The sequence below is a fragment of the Aristolochia californica genome, unplaced genomic scaffold, assembly GCF_029961685.1.
Source record: "Aristolochia californica isolate CCGP_79_NKW_82.1479 unplaced genomic scaffold, dmAriCali1.0.hap1 SCAF_11, whole genome shotgun sequence".
Taxonomy (NCBI): Eukaryota; Viridiplantae; Streptophyta; class Magnoliopsida; order Piperales; family Aristolochiaceae; genus Aristolochia; species Aristolochia californica.
Window position 1 is genome coordinate 34,437,308 of NW_027181782.1, and position 18,765 is coordinate 34,456,072.

At 40.6% G+C, this 18,765-nt stretch overlaps 4 protein-coding genes across 6 annotated transcripts; 1 reads left to right on the forward strand and 3 right to left on the reverse strand.

Moving 5' to 3' along the window:
* Window positions 1–1,133: 1,133 nt before the first annotated feature.
* On the forward strand, window positions 1,134–3,855 carry LOC137943837 (protein REVEILLE 1-like). Its single transcript, XM_068789269.1, has 6 exons — window positions 1,134–1,145; window positions 1,594–1,749; window positions 1,839–1,950; window positions 2,032–2,093; window positions 2,274–2,696; window positions 2,790–3,855. The coding sequence occupies exons 1-6, from the start codon at window positions 1,134–1,136 to the stop codon at window positions 3,567–3,569; spliced, it is 1,545 nt and encodes a 514-aa protein (XP_068645370.1). The 3' UTR covers window positions 3,570–3,855.
* Window positions 3,856–3,968: 113 nt separating this feature from the next.
* On the reverse strand, window positions 3,969–7,298 carry LOC137944964 (organelle RRM domain-containing protein 6, chloroplastic-like). The gene is made up of 4 exons (XM_068790791.1): window positions 7,001–7,298; window positions 6,212–6,280; window positions 4,685–4,791; window positions 3,969–4,346 (listed from the first exon to the last, which is right to left on the reverse strand). Exons 1-4 carry the CDS (start codon window positions 7,296–7,298, stop codon window positions 4,263–4,265), a joined length of 558 nt encoding a protein of 185 aa, XP_068646892.1. The 3' UTR covers window positions 3,969–4,262.
* An 81-nt stretch (window positions 7,299–7,379) lies between these two features.
* LOC137944963 (pentatricopeptide repeat-containing protein At5g66520-like) lies at window positions 7,380–9,812 on the reverse strand. 2 transcript variants are annotated; one of them, XR_011110865.1, is made up of 2 exons: window positions 7,753–9,812; window positions 7,380–7,668 (listed from the first exon to the last, which is right to left on the reverse strand). XR_011110865.1 is itself a non-coding variant. In XM_068790790.1 (2 exons), exon 1 carries the CDS (start codon window positions 9,663–9,665, stop codon window positions 7,995–7,997), a length of 1,671 nt encoding a protein of 556 aa, XP_068646891.1. In that variant the 5' UTR covers window positions 9,666–9,812; the 3' UTR covers window positions 7,864–7,877; window positions 7,965–7,994. The 2 variants fall into 2 exon arrangements, 1 of the variants encoding a protein (XP_068646891.1); XM_068790790.1 differs by lacking the exon at window positions 7,380–7,668 and having other exon boundaries at window positions 7,864–7,877; window positions 7,965–9,812.
* A 103-nt stretch (window positions 9,813–9,915) lies between these two features.
* LOC137944962 (PH, RCC1 and FYVE domains-containing protein 1) lies at window positions 9,916–16,212 on the reverse strand. 2 transcript variants are annotated; one of them, XM_068790788.1, is made up of 9 exons: window positions 15,971–16,212; window positions 14,465–14,551; window positions 14,082–14,171; window positions 13,903–13,989; window positions 13,558–13,752; window positions 11,371–13,395; window positions 11,100–11,246; window positions 10,509–10,954; window positions 9,916–10,370 (listed from the first exon to the last, which is right to left on the reverse strand). In XM_068790788.1, exons 1-9 carry the CDS (start codon window positions 16,022–16,024, stop codon window positions 10,250–10,252), a joined length of 3,252 nt encoding a protein of 1,083 aa, XP_068646889.1. In that variant the 5' UTR covers window positions 16,025–16,212; the 3' UTR covers window positions 9,916–10,249. The 2 variants fall into 2 exon arrangements, with proteins under 2 accessions (XP_068646889.1, XP_068646888.1); XM_068790787.1 differs by having other exon boundaries at window positions 9,916–10,373.
* Between the last annotated feature and the right edge of the window lie 2,553 nt (window positions 16,213–18,765).

Consider the following 18,765-nt stretch of genomic DNA (forward strand, 5'->3'; position numbering starts at 1 on the left):
GGTGGAGTCTCCACGTGTCAGGTTCGGCAACGTCAGCCACAGGATTCGATGGATTCTCGAAATTTCCAAGGGAAACGGGGAAATATTTTGAACTGACGTGGCAACCCGTGCTTTCATCTTTTCCTCAAGAGCCTAGATTCAATTAGAGAGAGAGAGTTTGTCTGGTTGCTTCTTCTCCTTGCAGTCGCCTTGCTTCTCTGTTCTCACTGTGTCATTATCCAGCGCGAAATATTGTTTCTACTTTTATTTTTTGTTCTTGCAGCTGTGTGGCCGAAGCACTACCAGTTGGCGGACGCCGAAGGAGGTGTGTTTGCTAGCCGGATCTTTGTGTTCGTTCTTTCCTTTTTTTAGTGTGGCCTGGTATTTAATTCCTGGTTTTTTTATACGGCTCTGTCGTTTCGGCTTTTAATTTCATGTTGAGCTTCGGAAATTTGTTGATCTCACTTTTTTTTTCTTTCTAAAATTTGGTTCTCTTGTGTATATAGGAGTTTTTTTTTTGTTCTTTGTATTGCTTGAGGAAGGATGTTGTTTAACGAGCAGAAGACGTTTTATCGGTGTTTATCTTTTCTTATCGGCTACGTAAGGTTGTTATTGTCTGTTGTTTAAGTTATACTTGAAGCGGCGTATGATTAAGCGAAAGGATTTGCTACATGGCTAATGCTTATGGTTTTTGTTGTTGATCAGCTTCCGCCGCTTCTCTTGGTTTGATCGACTTGTGGAGATCTTTAGCAGGTGAAGCATGATTTGGTTAGGAGAGACGATTGATTTGTTTGTGGACGGTGTTTACGATGGATGTGGCGATTTAGCTCTGCGGAATTTGTGATGTGCTAATTCTCTTTCAAAGATCGACTCTTTTTTGGGTGGAACTGATGAGGATATAAGTAGTTTTGGGGGTTCCCGCTTCGGTTCGGGTTGGCTGAATTCGTATGTGCGGAGGTTTGGTGCATCAATAACTCAGAGGTATCGAGAGTTGAAGATTGTGATACCGTCGATTGCTCAGGAAGCTTGGAAAAGCTTGATAGTGTTGTGCTTTTTAAAGCAAGAATCACAGGAAGAAGGAAGTACGTAAGCTGACTCTTTGGAGTTGAGATAGTAATTTGGTCTATCTGTGCTGTTAAGGACTGCGGAATCAAATGGCTGTCCAGGTATGTGATTTGATCGACCTAAGTGAATAATGAATCTGATGCGTGGTTCATAGTTGGCCTTTCATGCATAGCTTATGTTTGTTTCCGGTTGCAAGAAAATGTTTTGTAGATTGAATTGAAGTGGCTTTAGTCGCAGTCCAAGTACTTGTCCCTGTTCTTGTATTCTTTCCTTTTCTTAACAGTAAGCTGAATTTTTTTTTTTATCAAAATTTTGTTTTTCGTTCTTATAACTACAAGGCAGCATCTTGTCAAGAAATTATTTTGGCTGTGTGGAAGTTTTTGAAATGTAACTTGCTCTTTCCTGAGGAATGTGGAAGGGTCAGTTTTGGCAGAAGGATGTGACCAGAGTAAATGGTAGATTGGAGTTTCTCAAGTGCGAATTAAAGCTTTTTTGTGCTTTTTAGGGTTAGTTTTCCTGCGTTACATGTTAGAGAATGCTCTTAACTAGGGTTGTTCCGTGCAGGAAAGAAGTAACGGAACAGATTTGAGTTCTGTGATTGTGACGAATAAGCACATGTCCTTGGACCCTGGGAGACCCTCAACAGAAGGGGTTCAAGTTCAGGTGAAGGAGTTGTATCTGTCAGGGGATGAGCCTCCACCCAAGGTTGGTTTCTTCACTTAAAATCAACTTCTCCAGTTTTTATCTGGAAGTGCTCTGAGTTACTTGTTGAACCGCAATTTGTTCCTCTATAGGCCAGAAAACCTTATACTATTACTAAACAGCGAGAAAGATGGACAGAAGAAGAGCACAAGAAATTCTTGGAGGCTCTGAAGCTGTATGGTCGTGCATGGCGGCGAATAGAAGGTAAACCCAGTCAAAGATTTTGTGTTCCTGAGATTCTTCTTTTGATGCATTCGTGGAAATCATGTCATTATGTTTCCACAGAACACATAGGAACCAAGACTGCTGTTCAGATTCGAAGCCATGCACAGAAGTTTTTCTCTAAGGTCTACTGCTTCTTCAGACCCTATTTTTCTGCCATAAGTATGAACATGGGTGGTCTTACTTGATCTTTAAAGTAAGTCATCGGTTCAAGACACGGGGCGGTGCATTAGCTTATGCGGTTTTACCCAATTTCTATTAGCCTATGGATTCTTACATATGTTTTGATGGTCTGTGCTACGCAGGTTACCCAAGAATCAGGGGATGGCAATTCAGGTTCTGTCAAAGCTATTGAAATTCCTCCGCCGCGCCCCAAAAGAAAACCCATGCATCCATATCCGCGAAAAATGGTCCATAGTTCGTCTACCAAGTGTATCTCTGTCTCTGAGCATGCAGAAAGATCTTCATCACCCCTTCTGTCTGAGCAAGAGAATGGATCACCCACATCAGTTTTATCAGCTGTTGGATCAGATACGATGGGCTTCACGGTATCAAATATAGCAAATGCATGTTCTTCACCTGTTTCATCTGCTGCACGCTCAAATCCAACAGGCATGTTGATTGCAGAACAGGAGAATGGATACCCGTCATCAGTTGAAGAGGAGAATAGGTCCTCTTCACCCGTATTAGCAGTTCCTGATTCTAGCCAGCCTAGCAGATCTCACATGGTACTCCCAACAAACGACATACTCAATTTGTCCAATTTTCTGTTCAACGATTTCTCGCTCACTTTATTTTCTGTTGATAATGCAAAATTTCAGAAAGTGGAGATCGGCGGCAACCAAACTCCTATTAAAGCGAATTCATCAATAGAGGCTCCTAAAACCTGTCTGAAACTCTTTGGAAGGACAGTGTTGGTTACAGAGCCTCATCGACCATCTACTGTGGTGAGGAACACATCACTATCTCCCAGGACCGTCCCTGCGGTCGGCACTGAAAGTCACTACCACAACCCTGAAGCAGAAGATACGAAGCTAACTAAATCAATTGGGGAAATCACAGGGCAGAGAAATTGTACCGAGGATTCAAGCAAAAGTGCTGGGAATCCATGGTCTTTTGGGGTATCCCCATTATTCTACTGCATGCAACTCCTAAGAGAAGATTCAAATGCGACTGAAGCAAACACTAATCACCCTTGCTGGGCTATGAATGGATTTACGCCTTTACCTTTTATGCAGTGCTCAAATGAGATGAATTCAAGACAATCACCTGACTCCTACATGGAAGGTTCAGATGAGAAGGAAACGAACAAGGAAAGATCTTGGAGTGGTTCTAATACAACTTCTGTTGGTGAAGTGGGCACAGCAGAAAAGAGTGGAGATGTCGATTCCAAACTTGGGGAAGGATTTTATAAAGAGAAGGATTCATTTTCTGTTTTTTGCTTGAAACCAAGCAAGAACTCTGCCTTCGCTAAACCAAAGTTGGAGAACGGTAAAAGAGGCTTTGTGCCATACAAGAGATGTATATCGGAGAGAGAGAGAGAACAATCAGAGGTTGACAGTGAAGAGAGAGAAGGGCAAAGGATCCGGTTGTGTTTATAAACTCTCTCCAGACTTTTTTTCCCTGTGAGCAGGCGGGGTTTTCTTAACAGCTTCAGTGCAGATTTTGGTCCAAGAAGTTCGATTCTGGTGAGGATTTCACTTGTTGATGTGATCGAGGATACGATGTTAATCCTTCCTCAGCTTGTAAATCAACCCTGCGTTTGTTTGTTTTTCTCCTATCATAGGCCACCGTTAGTTGACTCGCTCATATTTTAGCTCGTATCCTGTATCCTCTTTGACGTGCGAAAAACCCCTTTTCCGTTCTACAACAACGTGATTAAGGAATAAAGAATACTACAAATCACATTCCTCTCTCATTTTTATATTTTTTATTTTCTGTGTGTGCCAAACATAAACTAATCCATGTTGGATACAGCCATGAATAAACAGCTAAAAAGGTAGTTGCCTCTTAAGATTTCAGAGTGGGCAGATGGGTAATATTTCAAGCAATAAAACGCAGTAGAAAGTGCCCAACCACTTTAAACAGTTAGAACCAAGACAGACAAGCCGGCAGGACCGATTTAATACAGTAACAGGTTTCACTCACCAGTATATGCTTCAATAGTAGTTGATCTTAGCCAGCTTCATGTCTGACAATCTCTTACAGTAATTGAAATGCAACATCTCTAGCAACCATTTCACTTTGCAATTGAATCGGGAGCCCAGTGTAAACCTTCTAATTGTTGATGCTTTTCAGTACTGTCCTGGAGCTTGTTTCTCTCGCAGTTCCCATCTTGGTTTCGCAGGTTCTACAAAAATCACCCTGCCATCCAAAAACTGAACCAGAGCAAATAAGAAATAACAGGAAAACTAGTTCTAGCGTTTGTGCTTACTGTAGAAACAAAAAAAAGATCATAAATTATAAAAGACAAGATAAACTTAAGGAGAGGGTAAGAACCCATTTAACGTTTTAGAGTATATTTTTTCAATTGCTTCCAGTTGGAGCGGAAGGGATTGAAGTAAAAAAAATTCAATAGACACTCTTAATTCAATTTGTTTTCAAATTGGTAAACTTTGAGCAGTCTCAGCCTTATTTTGCTGTTGCAGTAATATATCATTTTGGAGCTATTGTTACTTCAGAGAGAGCAGAGAGAGCAGAGAGGAGGTGGACAAACCTTTCCATGCATTCCCTCTATAGCTTTCTTTGACTCCTCCTCCGTTGAGTAGCGGAGAAAAGCAAATCCTCTCGGTCTGTTGGCTATTCTATCCATCACTAGCTTAACTGAGAAAAAACCACAGATGAAATATGAGAATGTTAATGCGTTTTATGAATTACTCGTTCCATCACAAACTTGACTGAGGAAAGAGCATAGATGACATTATCAGTCTTAACGAAAGAATCATCGTGAGCTCTATAAATTACTAGTGTCAAGAGGAAGGTCTCTACGCTAACATGGCTAAAAAGCAATTCATGGGAGGGAGGCAGTGACAAGTTCTCTTCAAATAGACAACAAGAAAGATTTAACATGTTTGGCAGGCTGCTTAAACTCGTGGCAAGAGCACAGTGCTTCGATTTGGGCTCAAAAACTGTCTTGAGCACTTGCAAACCCAGGTCGGATTACCGGAGTCTCAGGAACTGGGCAGATTTTGGGCAGACTAGGGGTAAATAGGAGGGACTTGCTCAGAATAGGACCATTGGGAATCTACCTGACTGAGTGATGTAGTACATTACAATGTGGAAAATCTAGCTGAGGAATATCTAAAGACAAGGAATCATCCCAAAACCAATCATGTTTATGAAAGAAGAAAGAAGAAAGAAGAAAGAAGAAAAAGATTCAATTAACAAGTTGGAATTTCCTATTTTAGGACAAGTTCTAATAATAAAAGTCCTAAATTAGAGTTTTTTTTCTAAATTGCACTTTCTTAATTTAAGCTTGCTTAAATTAGAAGTTTCATTGGACAAGCAACCTGCTAATTTTATGAGAAGCATCACTCAAACAACAACTCGCTATTATGGTTAAAAGCATCAATTGGAAAACATTTTCAATTAGTAGTTTCTTGTTTCCAAATTTGAGAAGTCTAAAGTAAGGAAGTCTTTGAGTTAGAAACTATTTATTGTTTTGAGTTTCATTTCTAGCAAGTAGAACTACATTTAGTAAGTCCTAACTAGAGTTTATATCCTTGAATAGGCAACATAGGAATTTCCTATTTTGTTGATCGATATGTCTATAAAAGGCCCTCATATGTAACACAAAAATTAGCTTTTTGCTATCGAATAAAGTCCTGGTTTTTGTTCTCTCTTGGATAAAAGTTATCCTTGGTTTTTTTTCTCTATTTGCTATTTTTCTTATTACTTTCTGTCCTTCAATTTTTACACATCAAACTTGAATTAAGATTATAATTTTCTTGGTTGTTGTTGCTGAAATTTAGGCTACCCACACTCTAAAAGAAGCATCAATTTAATATTCCTTGAATCTAAACCACCATGCTGCATCACCGAGTCACAGGATGACTCGTGTTGAAACACCACGGGCAAAAGGGGATGATTTGAAGAAGATGCAGAATGCTCTACGAAAGTTGTTTTTTGTATTAACTCCACAAAGAACATCTTGTGGGACATGAACAACTCTTTTTTAACTTTAATTGCAAAGTAGAGTGTAAAGAAAAGAAATAAATGGGTCTGAAGGAAAAATCAGATTTACCTTCTACAAGCTGACCAAAACTTTGGAAAGCATTCCTCAGGCTCTCTTCAGTGGTTCGGAATGAAAGCCCTGCAGGTAATGGTAGTCGTAGAACTTCATCAGCATTTTGTCAGAACAAGCTGAGTTTTGCTTGAGCAATTCCAGTAGCAGTTCCCGAATAATGGAGAAATTTTAAAGGAGATCCTCAGTATTCATATTCGTTTCCACTTAGATCAGAATATACCCCAAAAATTAGGATTTTACCAGTTCCAAGCGGGAACATGTGTGCAGCATTAAGAAAAATGAAATGTCCCGTGAACTCTAGCAACAGCAGAAGATTAACCTCTCAATATGTTATATTTGTTTAATGGGTTGGTTTCACAAAATGTTTCAACTGCTTTAGTTATCTTAATATGTCCATGGGGAATGATTCGAAGACAACCCGAAACTAAATTGTGTTCACAAATTATCTGCATTTGCCCACGACATTGGTGTCTTTTATGAAACATACGACAACAGGGTTAGCAAAGAAGATAGGACCTCCACAGGAACTGAAAACAGAACCTGCCCCATGAACCGAAACTGACGAAATTTGGTGCCCTTTGAAGCATTGTCACATACAACTAGTCGAAGATTATTCCAGTGGCATGTAACGAAATCCTTCTCTTTCCCTTTTGCTTTGCTAAAAAAAATGATTAAATCGCTGAACAAACAAACAGGGTTGCTGCTATTGAAAGGACATGAAAATAAAACAAATTAGTGTGATAATTTGATGAAAAAGGGAGAAATGAGGGAAAACAGAACTTTTACCGCTCACATAAAGCTTAGTGGGGATAATTGTACTGCTTTCCGGAGAAGATGGAAGGCAGGCAACCACCTGAAAGCGCAGGCGATTGATAAAGGGTGTTGCAGATGTAGAAAGAGAAGCCAATTTGGGGGAGGAAGAGCGAAACGGTCGGCAGAGAAACGGAGAAGCAGCTCTTCTGGAATCTGCTATTGACAGAGATTGAGGAAGAAGAGCAGCTGAGGGAGCCCGCAACGCTGCCATTTCTCTCCCTGCGCTATCGGGAGCGCTGTTTCCGGTTGGATAATATCTGGTTCGGATCATGTGAAAATACCAATTCGTACAGGCAACTAATTGTATTTCCCAAGTAGCGGTAGGCGTATAATTCCCCGTAACGTATCGGGTCCAGATCCGCTACAAACAAGTTATGGAAGGAACCACGCGAACCATAGAGTCCATTCATGGGTCACCCAGACGATTCACCCGGAGAACTGGAAAATCCAGGGGGAGTCTTCCATTCACGGCTCACGCCATTGTTTGTAGTGGAATTCAGTTCGTACCAGACCGAACTGGAAAATAGAGCGGGGGAAGGCCGAAGGCTTCCGTCGACGATTCTCCCCATCGTTCCTTCCGCTACGAAGTTTGCAGCAGTAGTTGGCAATGAGGTAGAACAAAATATGATATGTGTATGATCCTGTAAAGTCCTAAAAATTAGGAACAGAGATGAAACATAAGATGATTTAATAAGACGTATAAACTTTAAGAAAAAAGGAAATACCTTCAATTTTTGTGGCCGAATAAAAAAATGTTCGTTTACAATTTTTTTCCATTGGTTTCTTTGGCATTGATAGATTCGAACAAGATCTTCAAGTTGAAGATCCATATGAGACCAGTATGTCGCAGCTAAGTATGGAGAAAGGTTAGCTAGCCAGTCATGCTTCAACAGATAGATAAGTTTGCAGTTCCGAGATTTGAAATGCCTATTTGTACCGGGGAAACCTTTTCTGAAATCTTTTCTTGTTAGTCGAGATCAAGCTCCCCCATGCGTTCTATGTCACATGAATCCGCCATTTCTGCAGTTAAACCATCCAAGATTGTACAGATGTTCTCAATATCAGGGTGACATTGATCACCCACAACAAATTCATGCACGCTTGCATTCAGGGCAATCAGACTACTTCCGGGAGTCTTTCTGATTCCCCTTTCCTTCATCATCTTCCTCACCCTCGCCGCTTGATTCCAATCCCCGGATTTCGCGAATAAATTAGACAGAAGGGTGTATCGACCACAGTTCTCTGGGTCCAACTCCATTAGGATTCTTCCTGCTCGCGCTCCCATCTCCTTGTTTCCATGCATCCAACACGCATTTAGCAAAGCACCCCACACAGAGGGGTCTGTTTTTACTGGCATTGTCTTGACAAGCTCCTCGGCCTCAGATAGACGGCCTGCTCGCCCGAGAACATGAACCAGGCAGCCGAAATGACCAGGGTCGGGAGGAATTTGGTAAAATCTGGTCATAAGATCAAAATACTCGCGCCCCTTGTCTAGCAGACCTGCATGACTGCACGCAGTTAAGACTCCGGCGAACGTGATGCCGTCGGGCGTCAGGGAGGACTCCACCATTTCGTCGAACAGAGCAAGAGCTTTTCTTGCATTGCCATGAATAGCATGCCCGTTGATCATAGCATTCCAGGTGATTAAATCTCTCTTTCGGGTCTTGTCGAAGATTGCCTGAGCAGCTTCGATGCTGCCGCACTTGGCATACATGTCAATAAGTGCGGTGGACAAGACCAGGTTTGGACGAAAGTTTGTTCTGTCAATATAGGCATGAATCCATCTTCCCTGCTCTAGGGCACCCAAATGACTGCAAGCTGAGATCAAACTGGCCAATGTAGGTTCGTTAGGCTTCACATTCTGTGCCAGCATTTGCTCAAAAAATCCCAATGCTTCCGCGAAGAAACCATTGTTGATGCACCCGTTTATCATCACGTTCCAAGAGATGACATTCCTCTTGGGCGTCGAGTTGAACAAGATCCTGGCCGAATCCATATCTCCGCTGTTGGCGAAACCATCCAACATCGAGTTCCACGACACTGTATCCAGTTTGGCGCTTGTGTCAAACACCTTGCAGGCACTCTCTACCTGACCGCAGCGCGAGTACATGCAGATCAAAGAATTTTGAACTTCGACCACGGCATCGAATCCGGTCTTCAAGACGTGCCCATGGACGTTCATCCCCGAGTCTGCTCCGAGAAAATGTGAACTCGCCTTTAGTAGAACAGGAAATGTGTACTCGTTTGGCCGAAAGCCCTGCATTAGCATTTCGTTATACAGCGAAATGGCCTTTACTGGTTCACAGCTCTGCGCGCAGCCTTTGATGATTATATTCCACAAGAAGACGTCTGGTTGGGCAACCTGGGTGAAGACGGAAAACGCATAATGGAGATCCCCACAGGGTGACACCGAGCAGAATTTTATGAGGCGGCTTGCAGCGACGATTTCCATAATGAGACCCGATATGATCATCTTCGCATGGATTTTCCGCAGTTGTTTCATGTCCGGACATGATTCCAATGAGGCGAGAACTGGGTGGTTTAATGTCGATTTGCTGCGATGCATGTGAAGGCACTGCGAAGCTGAAAATCCAGCTACTGAAAGAGGTGACAGGACACGGGCTCTGTTCCTCAGCATATCATTTCCTCCGAATATTCAGCTTCGACTGTTAAGATTTTTTAAAGTCAGGAGAAAAGGCGAACGGCATACTTGGCTAATGCTGTGAAACTTAGACCGGAAGGCCGATGAACACGCATGCCAATCGAGACCCTGGATAGAGTTAAAACCCAACAGACTCGGAACCGATGAAAGAAGACTCCAAACATGCAGGAATAGAAACAGCAGTAATTTCATTTTAGTTAAAGGGCTCTATAAAAAAAAACTCCAAACATGCAGGAAGAGAAAGAACCGCCATTTCCTTAATTACTTCCTTATTAACCATATACAATGGAAAACATTGCTGTGGGTTTTCACATTGGTGAGATACATACAAAATTGTTTTCTGATCTGATTTCTCTTCATTGGTCTGCTTCTATGCACTTTCAGCCACCACTTTGGTAAGTTGGAGAACTGATCAGCCTGCTTGTGTACATCAATGGGCTTTATTTCCTCCAGTCTCAAACATCTGTACATTCTAATCCTTGCTAGACCGGCAATCTGTTAGTACCAGTGATGGATGCGAACCCAATACAGATGGATCGAAAAGCTGAAGGAGACGATAACTAGCAGCGATTCATCTGGTCAATGCCTGAGCTAATAATACCTTCTATGTCATACTTCTGATATACTCTGAGCTGATTCTCTTCCCACCACCTCTCTGCTTCCTTCTCACTGAAACGCTTCCTACTGAAGCATAAAACATTTGAAAAAATTGTTAGCAATCTGCATCCAATTTCTGGCACAAAAGTCAGCTTAGCTGAGGCAACTAGTTAACTCCTAAGCAAGATATATTTGATCTCTAGTTTATGGGAACAAGGCTACCTGAATCTGACACGCTTCAGGCCTTTCTGACCGCAAGGCAGCATCATGAATGTTATATATACACCAGGTTCATCTTGTTCCACCCATTCATTTTTCAATCCATTGGTCCCACTTTGTTTCTCATCAGAGCCGGTCAAATGCTGGTCGCTTGTTGACTTGATCTGGCTGTGGTTCTGATCTCTGGAGTCTGTACCCTTCGACATATCATAAGTAAAATGGAAAGGTGTTGCTGCATCATTATTGTGTCTCTCTTTGTGAAATTTAACATTGGAGGGAACATTTTCTCCAGTACTACAGAACCCAGATTTCGCATCATTGAACCCCAAAGATTCTTCACTGAGAGGCAGGATTTGAGGTAGATATGCATCAACTTTATTCAACAATGTGGAGTTGCAGACAATTTTTTCTTCTTTACCAGTTGGAAATTTACCTGAAATGGCATTTAGCTGTACAACAAAAGGTTCATATTAACATCAGTATTTTTGGGTATAATGCAACAACTATGCACGAGGTGTATTAGTTTTTTAAGCTTATAATGGACCCAAATAGCAGACTATTGGTTACAAGTGTACACTAATTATTCATACATACCCGAGTCGACAAGACTTTAATAACCTCTTTTGCTGCTTTACATTTAGCAGCTTCCTCCTTTGCCAATAACCAGGTTTCGTCAATGCGTTCTCTACATTGTTTGAGTTTCTCACTCCTCATTTGACATTGCTCTTCAAGCCACTTAGCCTAGAGTTACAGAAACAACCATCTAAGTACAGCAAAGCAGTTTACTACCAGAAAATAATTAGCTTACAAAAACCAATACAATCAAGAAAAAAGTGTTGAAGTATAACAAATTTGACCAATTTACCTCAGTTCGCAGTCTCTGCCTTTCCTCAGTAAGCATCTGATCCGACTCTGTAGAACCTTGTGCCGATGTTTTTGTAGTGGTTATTATAGCTAATTCATCTTTGGGTGAATGAACAAACATCATAGAATCTTCATTTGTACTGTTAAATAGAACAGGGCATGTCACCTTCCCCCACCGACAAGCTGTATTCGCTGAAGGTAAACATTGATCTAGCTTTTGTGCCTCAATTGATTTGGCTTCCTGATGAATAGGTATTCTGGGCGAAAACATCTGTGGAGAAAATCCTGTTTCTTCACGGTTCACCTTCAAATCTGAGAAAGGCTTTCTTGTTACTAAGGGTAGCTTTGGACTTTGCATTTCCTGCCTTAAACTAGAATCCTTGAGCTTTTTCAAGTGAATGAAACATGGATCACAGACTCGATATTGCTTGCTCTTATTTGGGGCTAAAGATGCATTGCAAGCTTTCTTATTACTACAGGAATGGCAGAACACAAAACCACAATTATAACAGTTATGTTTTTTCCGTGTGAACCCAAATAGCATTCTACAACCACTGCAGAGAGACTGATCACTACTAGAGACAAATCTGTGGAGACAAATGGCAGCAGTGAAACTGCATCCACAAGCTACATTCTCTACCTGCCGATCTTTTAATGCCTCCACTAAACAAGGAGATTTTCTATCTTCAACATCACCCAAACCCAGACGTCCATTTGCACCCATTCCCCAAGTATAAACATTGCCAGTTGATGTTAGTACGGCTACATGAGAGGATCCTGTTGAGATCTCTTTCACAAACACTCCTCTAAGCTTCCCTTCCACAAGTACATAATTTTTATCAGCAACCTGGGAACCACCAAGCTGGCCATGAATGCTACTTCCCATAGTATATACTTGGCCCATGACATCAAGAGCCACAGTCAGCATTCTTCCACAGGACACTTGAATAAAATCATGTTCAACAAGTGGTGCAACACAAGTTGGGAAAAGCTTCCTTTCTCTGTCATTATGTCCTAGCCTTCCTTTATCCCCATCTCCCCATGTGAATAACTTGCCACTACGGCCGTCACTGTGAAATCGATCAGCCATTATTTCCACAATAGCCGCAGTATGCCATGGTCCACATGCAACAGATTTCACCAATAAGCCTTTCAAAGAATCAACTTCTTTTGGTTGCGGATAGCTTTGAAGATCTCCATGACCAAGAACCCCAAATGTTCCGTCCCCATAAGTAAATAACTGCCCATTGGAGGTCACAACTGCTGTATGCCATTCCCCACAAGCAACATTAGAAATACGTAGACCCTCCAAGGGGCCTGCAACCAAGTGGGGTAACCACCAACCTCTACTCTTGTCCAAGTTAGCCTGACTAGTCTCTCCCCATGTGTAAAGTTCACCAGAACATGATATTGCACATGTATAGTACTCACCACATGCAATTGAGTCCACATGAACATCAATAAGGGATTCGACAACCTTTGGATAAGAAACATCCATTTTAATCTTATGCCCAAGTCTCCCTCCTTTCTCCTCTCCCCAACAAAATATTTCTCCCTGTTTAGTAACCAAGGCAACATGTTTACTTCCACAAGAAATGTTTTTCACATCCAACATGCTAGTTGATTGCACCAATTTGGGTACCAATGCATCAAACCCCGAGTCAAAGTGATGTTTTAGTCCATCTATACCACCTCCTAAGGTCCCACCTTCAATTCCCTCTCCCCACATCAACACATCTCTCAGAGACTCATCCTTTTGAGATAACGGACAACTGCTACCAAAAGGAATGATGGCACTAGGAGAACTAGTTCGATCTATGTTGCTACGGTCTCTTTCATTCAACTTGTCCTTCAGAATTTCTGGCTCTAGGCATGAGAACTTCGTAAGTGTAGTGTCTATTCCCACAGGCAAATCTGAGAAACTTTTAGCTTCTAATGGAGCAAGACTACTGCCTGGATAAGCAGATTCATCTGAAAAAGATCTGCCAGGTAAAGATTGAGGAGGACTCCCACATAAGCTTCGGACCTTCAACATGGATCACATTTAGTTAAGCCAGGATAAAATCTAGTTTACAAAAGATGAAGGTACATCCTACCAAGCATTTTTATTTGTAAATGGCATTGATTTTTTTTTTAATGAAAAAAGAAAATACAGAAATCTGTTCATCCAAAAAGACAACAAAATAACCTGAGAAAATCTTGCTGGATCCTCAAGGAGTCCAAGATTCTGCTTTCTCCGAGCATGACTAGCTGGGCTATTAACACAGGAATGTGATCCCTTGCCATGCTTCATTTTCAACAGATGTTTGGTCTGATGAGATCTAGAGACCAGAGCCGTCAACCCTATGAACCAACTTTCAGCCTGATCCTTGTCCTTGCATATCTAAGCATCCAGCAGGGTACACAATTAATGAATACCATCAACATTGCTAATATTAGAAATAAATCTAAGTAGAAAAGTCAGACAACAATGCTTCAAATTCAAATTAGAAAGTAGACCAAAAAAATGTATTCCAGCAGAACTGAATTTTACCAGATCAATTGACATTTCACCATTTGCGTATATAAGTGAAAAGGACTGACTCTCTTTTTCTGGCTGAGGTTGTCTTTGAAAATTTACCTACATGTTAGTATCAATGTCATTCAGAGGATATAAAGTTAAAACTAACAAAAAAAAAATTTTAGATCTCAAGCAGGAATCAAGTAACTCACAGTTCTCTGTCCACGAACAATTTTTGTAACCGAACTCAACTTCAAATGTTTTTCCTCCATTCCAGAGAACCAAATCAATGTTTTCTCATCCTGACAAAAAGGATAAATTGGATTATACTCTGCCCAGAACACACTAGCACATGGAACAAAGAAAGAAAGAAATACATGTCAAACCAACAACCGAGAAATATTGATAAAAAAAAACTCGGATGCTTCTAATTGGTCTTCATTAATTAAAAATTAGTAATACTGGTCATAAAGAATGTATCTTCTATAAATTTGGCCACTAGTATCTGGTATTCCAATAAGAGTAACTTTCAGCATATTTAGGTTCAAAGCAACTAAAAGAACAACAAGAACAGCAAAAATTAAAAATGCAATACCGGAGATAGCCTGAAAGGACAGAACTTAGGCTTCCCCCTCCTCCCATATTTCAGAAGATGTGCCCCCTTCTTCAAGGCCAGAATTGCCTTCCAGGTCAAACAAGAATTCGTTAGTAATCAAAGAAGAATAGCTTTGCACTCTTAAAGACACAGCTCTGTGGACAGGGATGATAACATAAATTAATAAACACTACAAGCCAATTGACTGCTAACTTGCTTGCCTAAAGAGGGGGTTTCTCCAATCTCTCATTGTTAGAGATCCCCCTCTCTGATGTGGTTTGTCTTCAGGCTCTGCCTTCGGGCTTTTCATGAAATCGCACCTTTTTTCAAAAAGAAAAACAAAAACAAACAAACACTACTAGCACAACCTGCATGAAGAAACAGTTCATAACTATCACTGGGTATGCAGACATATCCATTACAATACACTCAGAGAGGTGCATCTCCCAATAAGATCTGTGTAGTCTTATAGCACAGAAATCCTAGACAACCCATTCAAACACCTCGCTGCAGATTACCCACACACATCATCCAGTGAATGGAGTTTTACTGGACAATGTGGAGTATCATATTCTACTCTTCTGAAAGATTACTAATGGAACATACACAGACTTCTTTACTCTAACACAAGTTGCTTCATCCTTCTACGGTGTAACCAAATGGACAGCCTTGACTTCACCTAAGAAAAAGAGTTGAAGTGACCAAAGCCATTCAACTTACCATTTTTCCACCTCTATAACTAACCAAAAAGATCTCTTATTAGCACTGAATGAGATAAGTTGAAGCCGAGCATTCTATCAATTGCCGTTATATGCCAACTGATTATGGCTGGTAAATGATAATACTGCAGGATACTCATGTCAATGATCTTTAAATAAAAAATAAAAAGGACTATTACTGCAGGATACTCATGTCACGTGATTTCGACTTCTTCCACTATTTTCTCGTGAAACAGATGGAAAAATGGCCGCCTCCCATTCAAACAAAAAGAATACATCATTGTACAGAACCAACGTTATGAAATCATATGGCTTGCCTAAGCCTGCAACAAAGATTGCAAGCAAAAAAACACGTCGTGACTTGCACAAGGACTTATACCCTTTTACCACAGACTGGTAAGAAATGCCTTAAGCAAACGAGAATAAAAGTATAAAACAGTAAAAAATAAATAATAAACAATGCCCACATGAAATAAACTTGCGAAGACCCCAATTGTCCCTTCTTCAAGGAACTCGGATCCATTACAAGTCCGTCAAGAGTAAACTCAACGAACTCACTCCCACATAATCCCAATCCACTAGACCACAAATAAAGCAACTTGAATGAACTTTCGATCCAAAAAACAATATCAAAGCTTCAAAATCATCACAAACACAACCTCCCACTACATCCAAATGCATGTTATAAGAGTTGCTCCCCACTGAAGCAAAGAACCGAACAGACTTCCATTCCTCCAAAAATAAAGCAAAAAGCACAGTAATTCAAAATGTGTCCAAGATTACCAACCTGCTCAGTTCTTCTGTCCCAATGCAAACCAACCAGGGACATGCGTTCGTCCATTTCATGCGTTTCTCGTGTTATGGTTTTTCATGGAAGAAACACAGAGACAGCATAACGAGCAGAGACACCCAAGAAAAAGAAAAAAAAACACAGTTCGGTTTCCTCAAAAGGAATCTGTTACAGAAGACTGGGAGAGGAAGAGGAAGGACTCTGCTGCTGATTCAGAAAGAGAGTGAGATTTTGGATGCCCGAGCAGGAGCAGGAGAGCAGGAGCAGGAGAGCAGATTTTGGTACACACCTTCTGCTATTCGTACTATTCCCTTCGTGCTTCGTGCCGACGGTTTAAACTAAACGTCAGCACGTGTGCAACACATGCGTTTGATTACCAGCAAATTTGTCGTTAATTCTTGCATTATTTGAGCAAGAACCAGTTTTTACATTTTCCACTCTGTACTTTGACTACTTTCAGCTTTGACAGATAAAAATTAAAATTCCTTAAATGAGTTTGGGTCTTCTGTGTGGGTCCCAAGGGACATGTAATGGGACCCAGTGACATTATGTAGGCAAGTTGGTTGAATGATGGCTCTTGCCCTTTTCTCTTATGGTTTGTTTGTAGATAGTTGAAACTTGCCCAAAGTCTTCACTTTGTCACATTGGGTTTACCCTTCGATGTTGAACATTTGAAGCTAAATACAGAGTGGGTATTGGTTTCTTAATGAGCTTCAAGCTAAATACGAATGTATGTAACGTCACGCCTAAGTGGGTTATTTTTGTCGGTATAATCTGGATATAGGAAAGATTAGAGGGTGTGATTAAAATAATTATGTTGGAGATTAGGGAATGGAGAAGGAGAAGTTGGTCAGTGTCTTTGTACTTAAAAAATTCTTTTATGCGTTTGTTTTAGTGAGAAAGGATCTGTGAAGATGCAATGTGTCAGCTTGTGGGTAGACTGAGAATCAAGGAACATTAAAAGTCAGCCATGACCAGTGCAATGCCACCCTAGGGGGGGACCAATCTAGTCCCCTTGGATTGTCTCCCCCTTTTCTTCCTGCAACTCATTTCTCAAAACCCTTACTGAACAAATTCATTTCTTGTACCAAACCTCTTTAGGGTTACTGTACAACACTATAGCTTCTATGCATAGTTTATAACCTTGTAGACTAGAAGTTTAATGAGAGACATAAGCCAAGAAAGGAAAAACCCACATGAAATGTCAATAAATTAGAGAAAGGTGAACACATACTAGTTGTATCTATAGAATCAACCAAAGAAAACTCTGTCAAGCCATTGAGCTATAGAACTGTATATACCCAACTGGAAACCCTATACCATAAATTCATAAATGTTGGCCTTATCAATTTAAATCTTGACAAAAAAAAAAAAAGGAATATGGTTCATGACATAGGTAATCAGTCAAGAGATAGAACAATTTTGATAACTGTAATAAAACCAACAAACTATTGAGTTATATACAGCAAGCTAGAAACCTGATAAATAATGTATTATCCTCCTAACATTTGCATTGTGTAAATCTGAAATATTAGTTATAAAACCATGCTTAATCACCCCTTAAGCTGTTTTGGTTTAAAAGAGTTCAAAAGGCAAACCCTAAAGCTTAATATACATATGCATATTGGCATTTTAGGTTCTAGCCATTTTTCTATTTGTGGGGGTGAGTTAACAGCTCCCCACCCACATGGTCTTTCCCCTGCATGCTTCCAAAAGGAATGGCCACACAAACATGTGATTCATTTTTTATACAATAGCATGCTACTGTGTGTCATTCAAAGCCAACATGTGACATATTGCTAACACCCTGTTGCAATTATTTATCAGGCAATGGGTGTGGGCTACACTGCTAGATTGATAGGGTTTCAATGATCAAGGAGGCTATGAACAACCCATTGATTTAAATACATGAAACCATTGGACCTGAACTTATAACTCAAAAAGAGTCTTGATTAAAGTATAAAGTGCTTTTAGCATGGACAAAGTCAGTTTTGTTTGATGAATCAGACCAAAAGAAGGGAGAGCCTTTCTTTAGCTATATTTTTAGGGTGTTGTTGTGGGCTACATGGTATAAATACTAACACCTACAATTAGATTCTAATCATTTTTTGTGCCACTGTGAGGACCATGAGACGAGAATGAGTCTCTCTAAAAGAAAAATAAAAGGGTTCTTCACTGAAGCTTTTGTCTGTCATCAAATGGTACTTTGTGATTAGAAAAACTAGTCAAGACTAGGTTTGCATGCTTTGAGTGTTTAGCTTGTTGTGACTTGGAAAGTGGAACTGTCATAGGGTTAACTCCTCAGAGTGAATGGGGTAGTTGATTAGGATATTTCATTTTGAAATTATGATCATCCACATTCAAAAGGTTGGACCCCCACATTGGTATAAAAGCTGGCAGAAAAAATACAGGAAAAATAATGCACCAAGTACCTACTCTCACCCAACTGTACCTTTCCATCTCTCTCACTTTAAAATGTAGCTTTCACCACCAATCACCTCTCCCTCCCTTTCTCTCTGTTGTCTCATCCATGGAAGAGTCTAGCTTTAGTCATCAAGTGTAGTTTTCACATCAATGAACATCATAAGGATCCCTTCAAATCAACCAAACTGTTTTTTAGGTATCTAGGCTCTCTCACTGTAGCATCAACAGTGATCAACCTTGGACGGAAGCCTCTTTCGCTATCTGTAATTTTCATAGGAATAGACAGCTGTGGGATCATTGAAATCCACCAAAACCCTTTCAGGCATCTGGAGCCACATCTGATGAAAATGGGATCCCCCAGGGAGGGG

Bases quoted from the DNA above. Each gene is read 5' to 3' on its own strand.
- LOC137943837 (XM_068789269.1), top strand. The intron at 1,951-2,031 runs GTAAACCCAGTC...ATGTTTCCACAG, and splicing joins TGCATGGCGGCGAATAGAAG to AACACATAGGAACCAAGACT. The intron at 2,094-2,273 runs GTCTACTGCTTC...TGTGCTACGCAG, and splicing joins CACAGAAGTTTTTCTCTAAG to GTTACCCAAGAATCAGGGGA.
- LOC137944964 (XM_068790791.1), bottom strand. From the start codon at position 7,298: ATGATCCGAACCAGATATTATCCAACCGGAAACAGCGCTCCCGATAGC. The intron at 6,281-7,000 runs GTAAAAGTTCTG...CATTACCTGCAG, and splicing joins CACTAAGCTTTATGTGAGCG to GGCTTTCATTCCGAACCACT. The intron at 4,347-4,684 runs GTTTGTCCACCT...GCTCTGGTTCAG, and splicing joins TAGAGGGAATGCATGGAAAG to TTTTTGGATGGCAGGGTGAT.
- LOC137944962 (XM_068790787.1), bottom strand. From the start codon at position 16,024: ATGGACGAACGCATGTCCCTGGTTGGTTTGCATTGGGACAGAAGAACT. The intron at 14,172-14,464 runs GTATTGCATTTT...CCTTTTTGTCAG, and splicing joins GTCCTTTCAGGCTATCTCCG to GATGAGAAAACATTGATTTG. The intron at 13,753-13,902 runs GTAAAATTCAGT...CTGGATGCTTAG, and splicing joins GTGAAATGTCAATTGATCTG to ATATGCAAGGACAAGGATCA.
- LOC137944963 (XM_068790790.1), bottom strand. From the start codon at position 9,665: ATGCTGAGGAACAGAGCCCGTGTCCTGTCACCTCTTTCAGTAGCTGGA.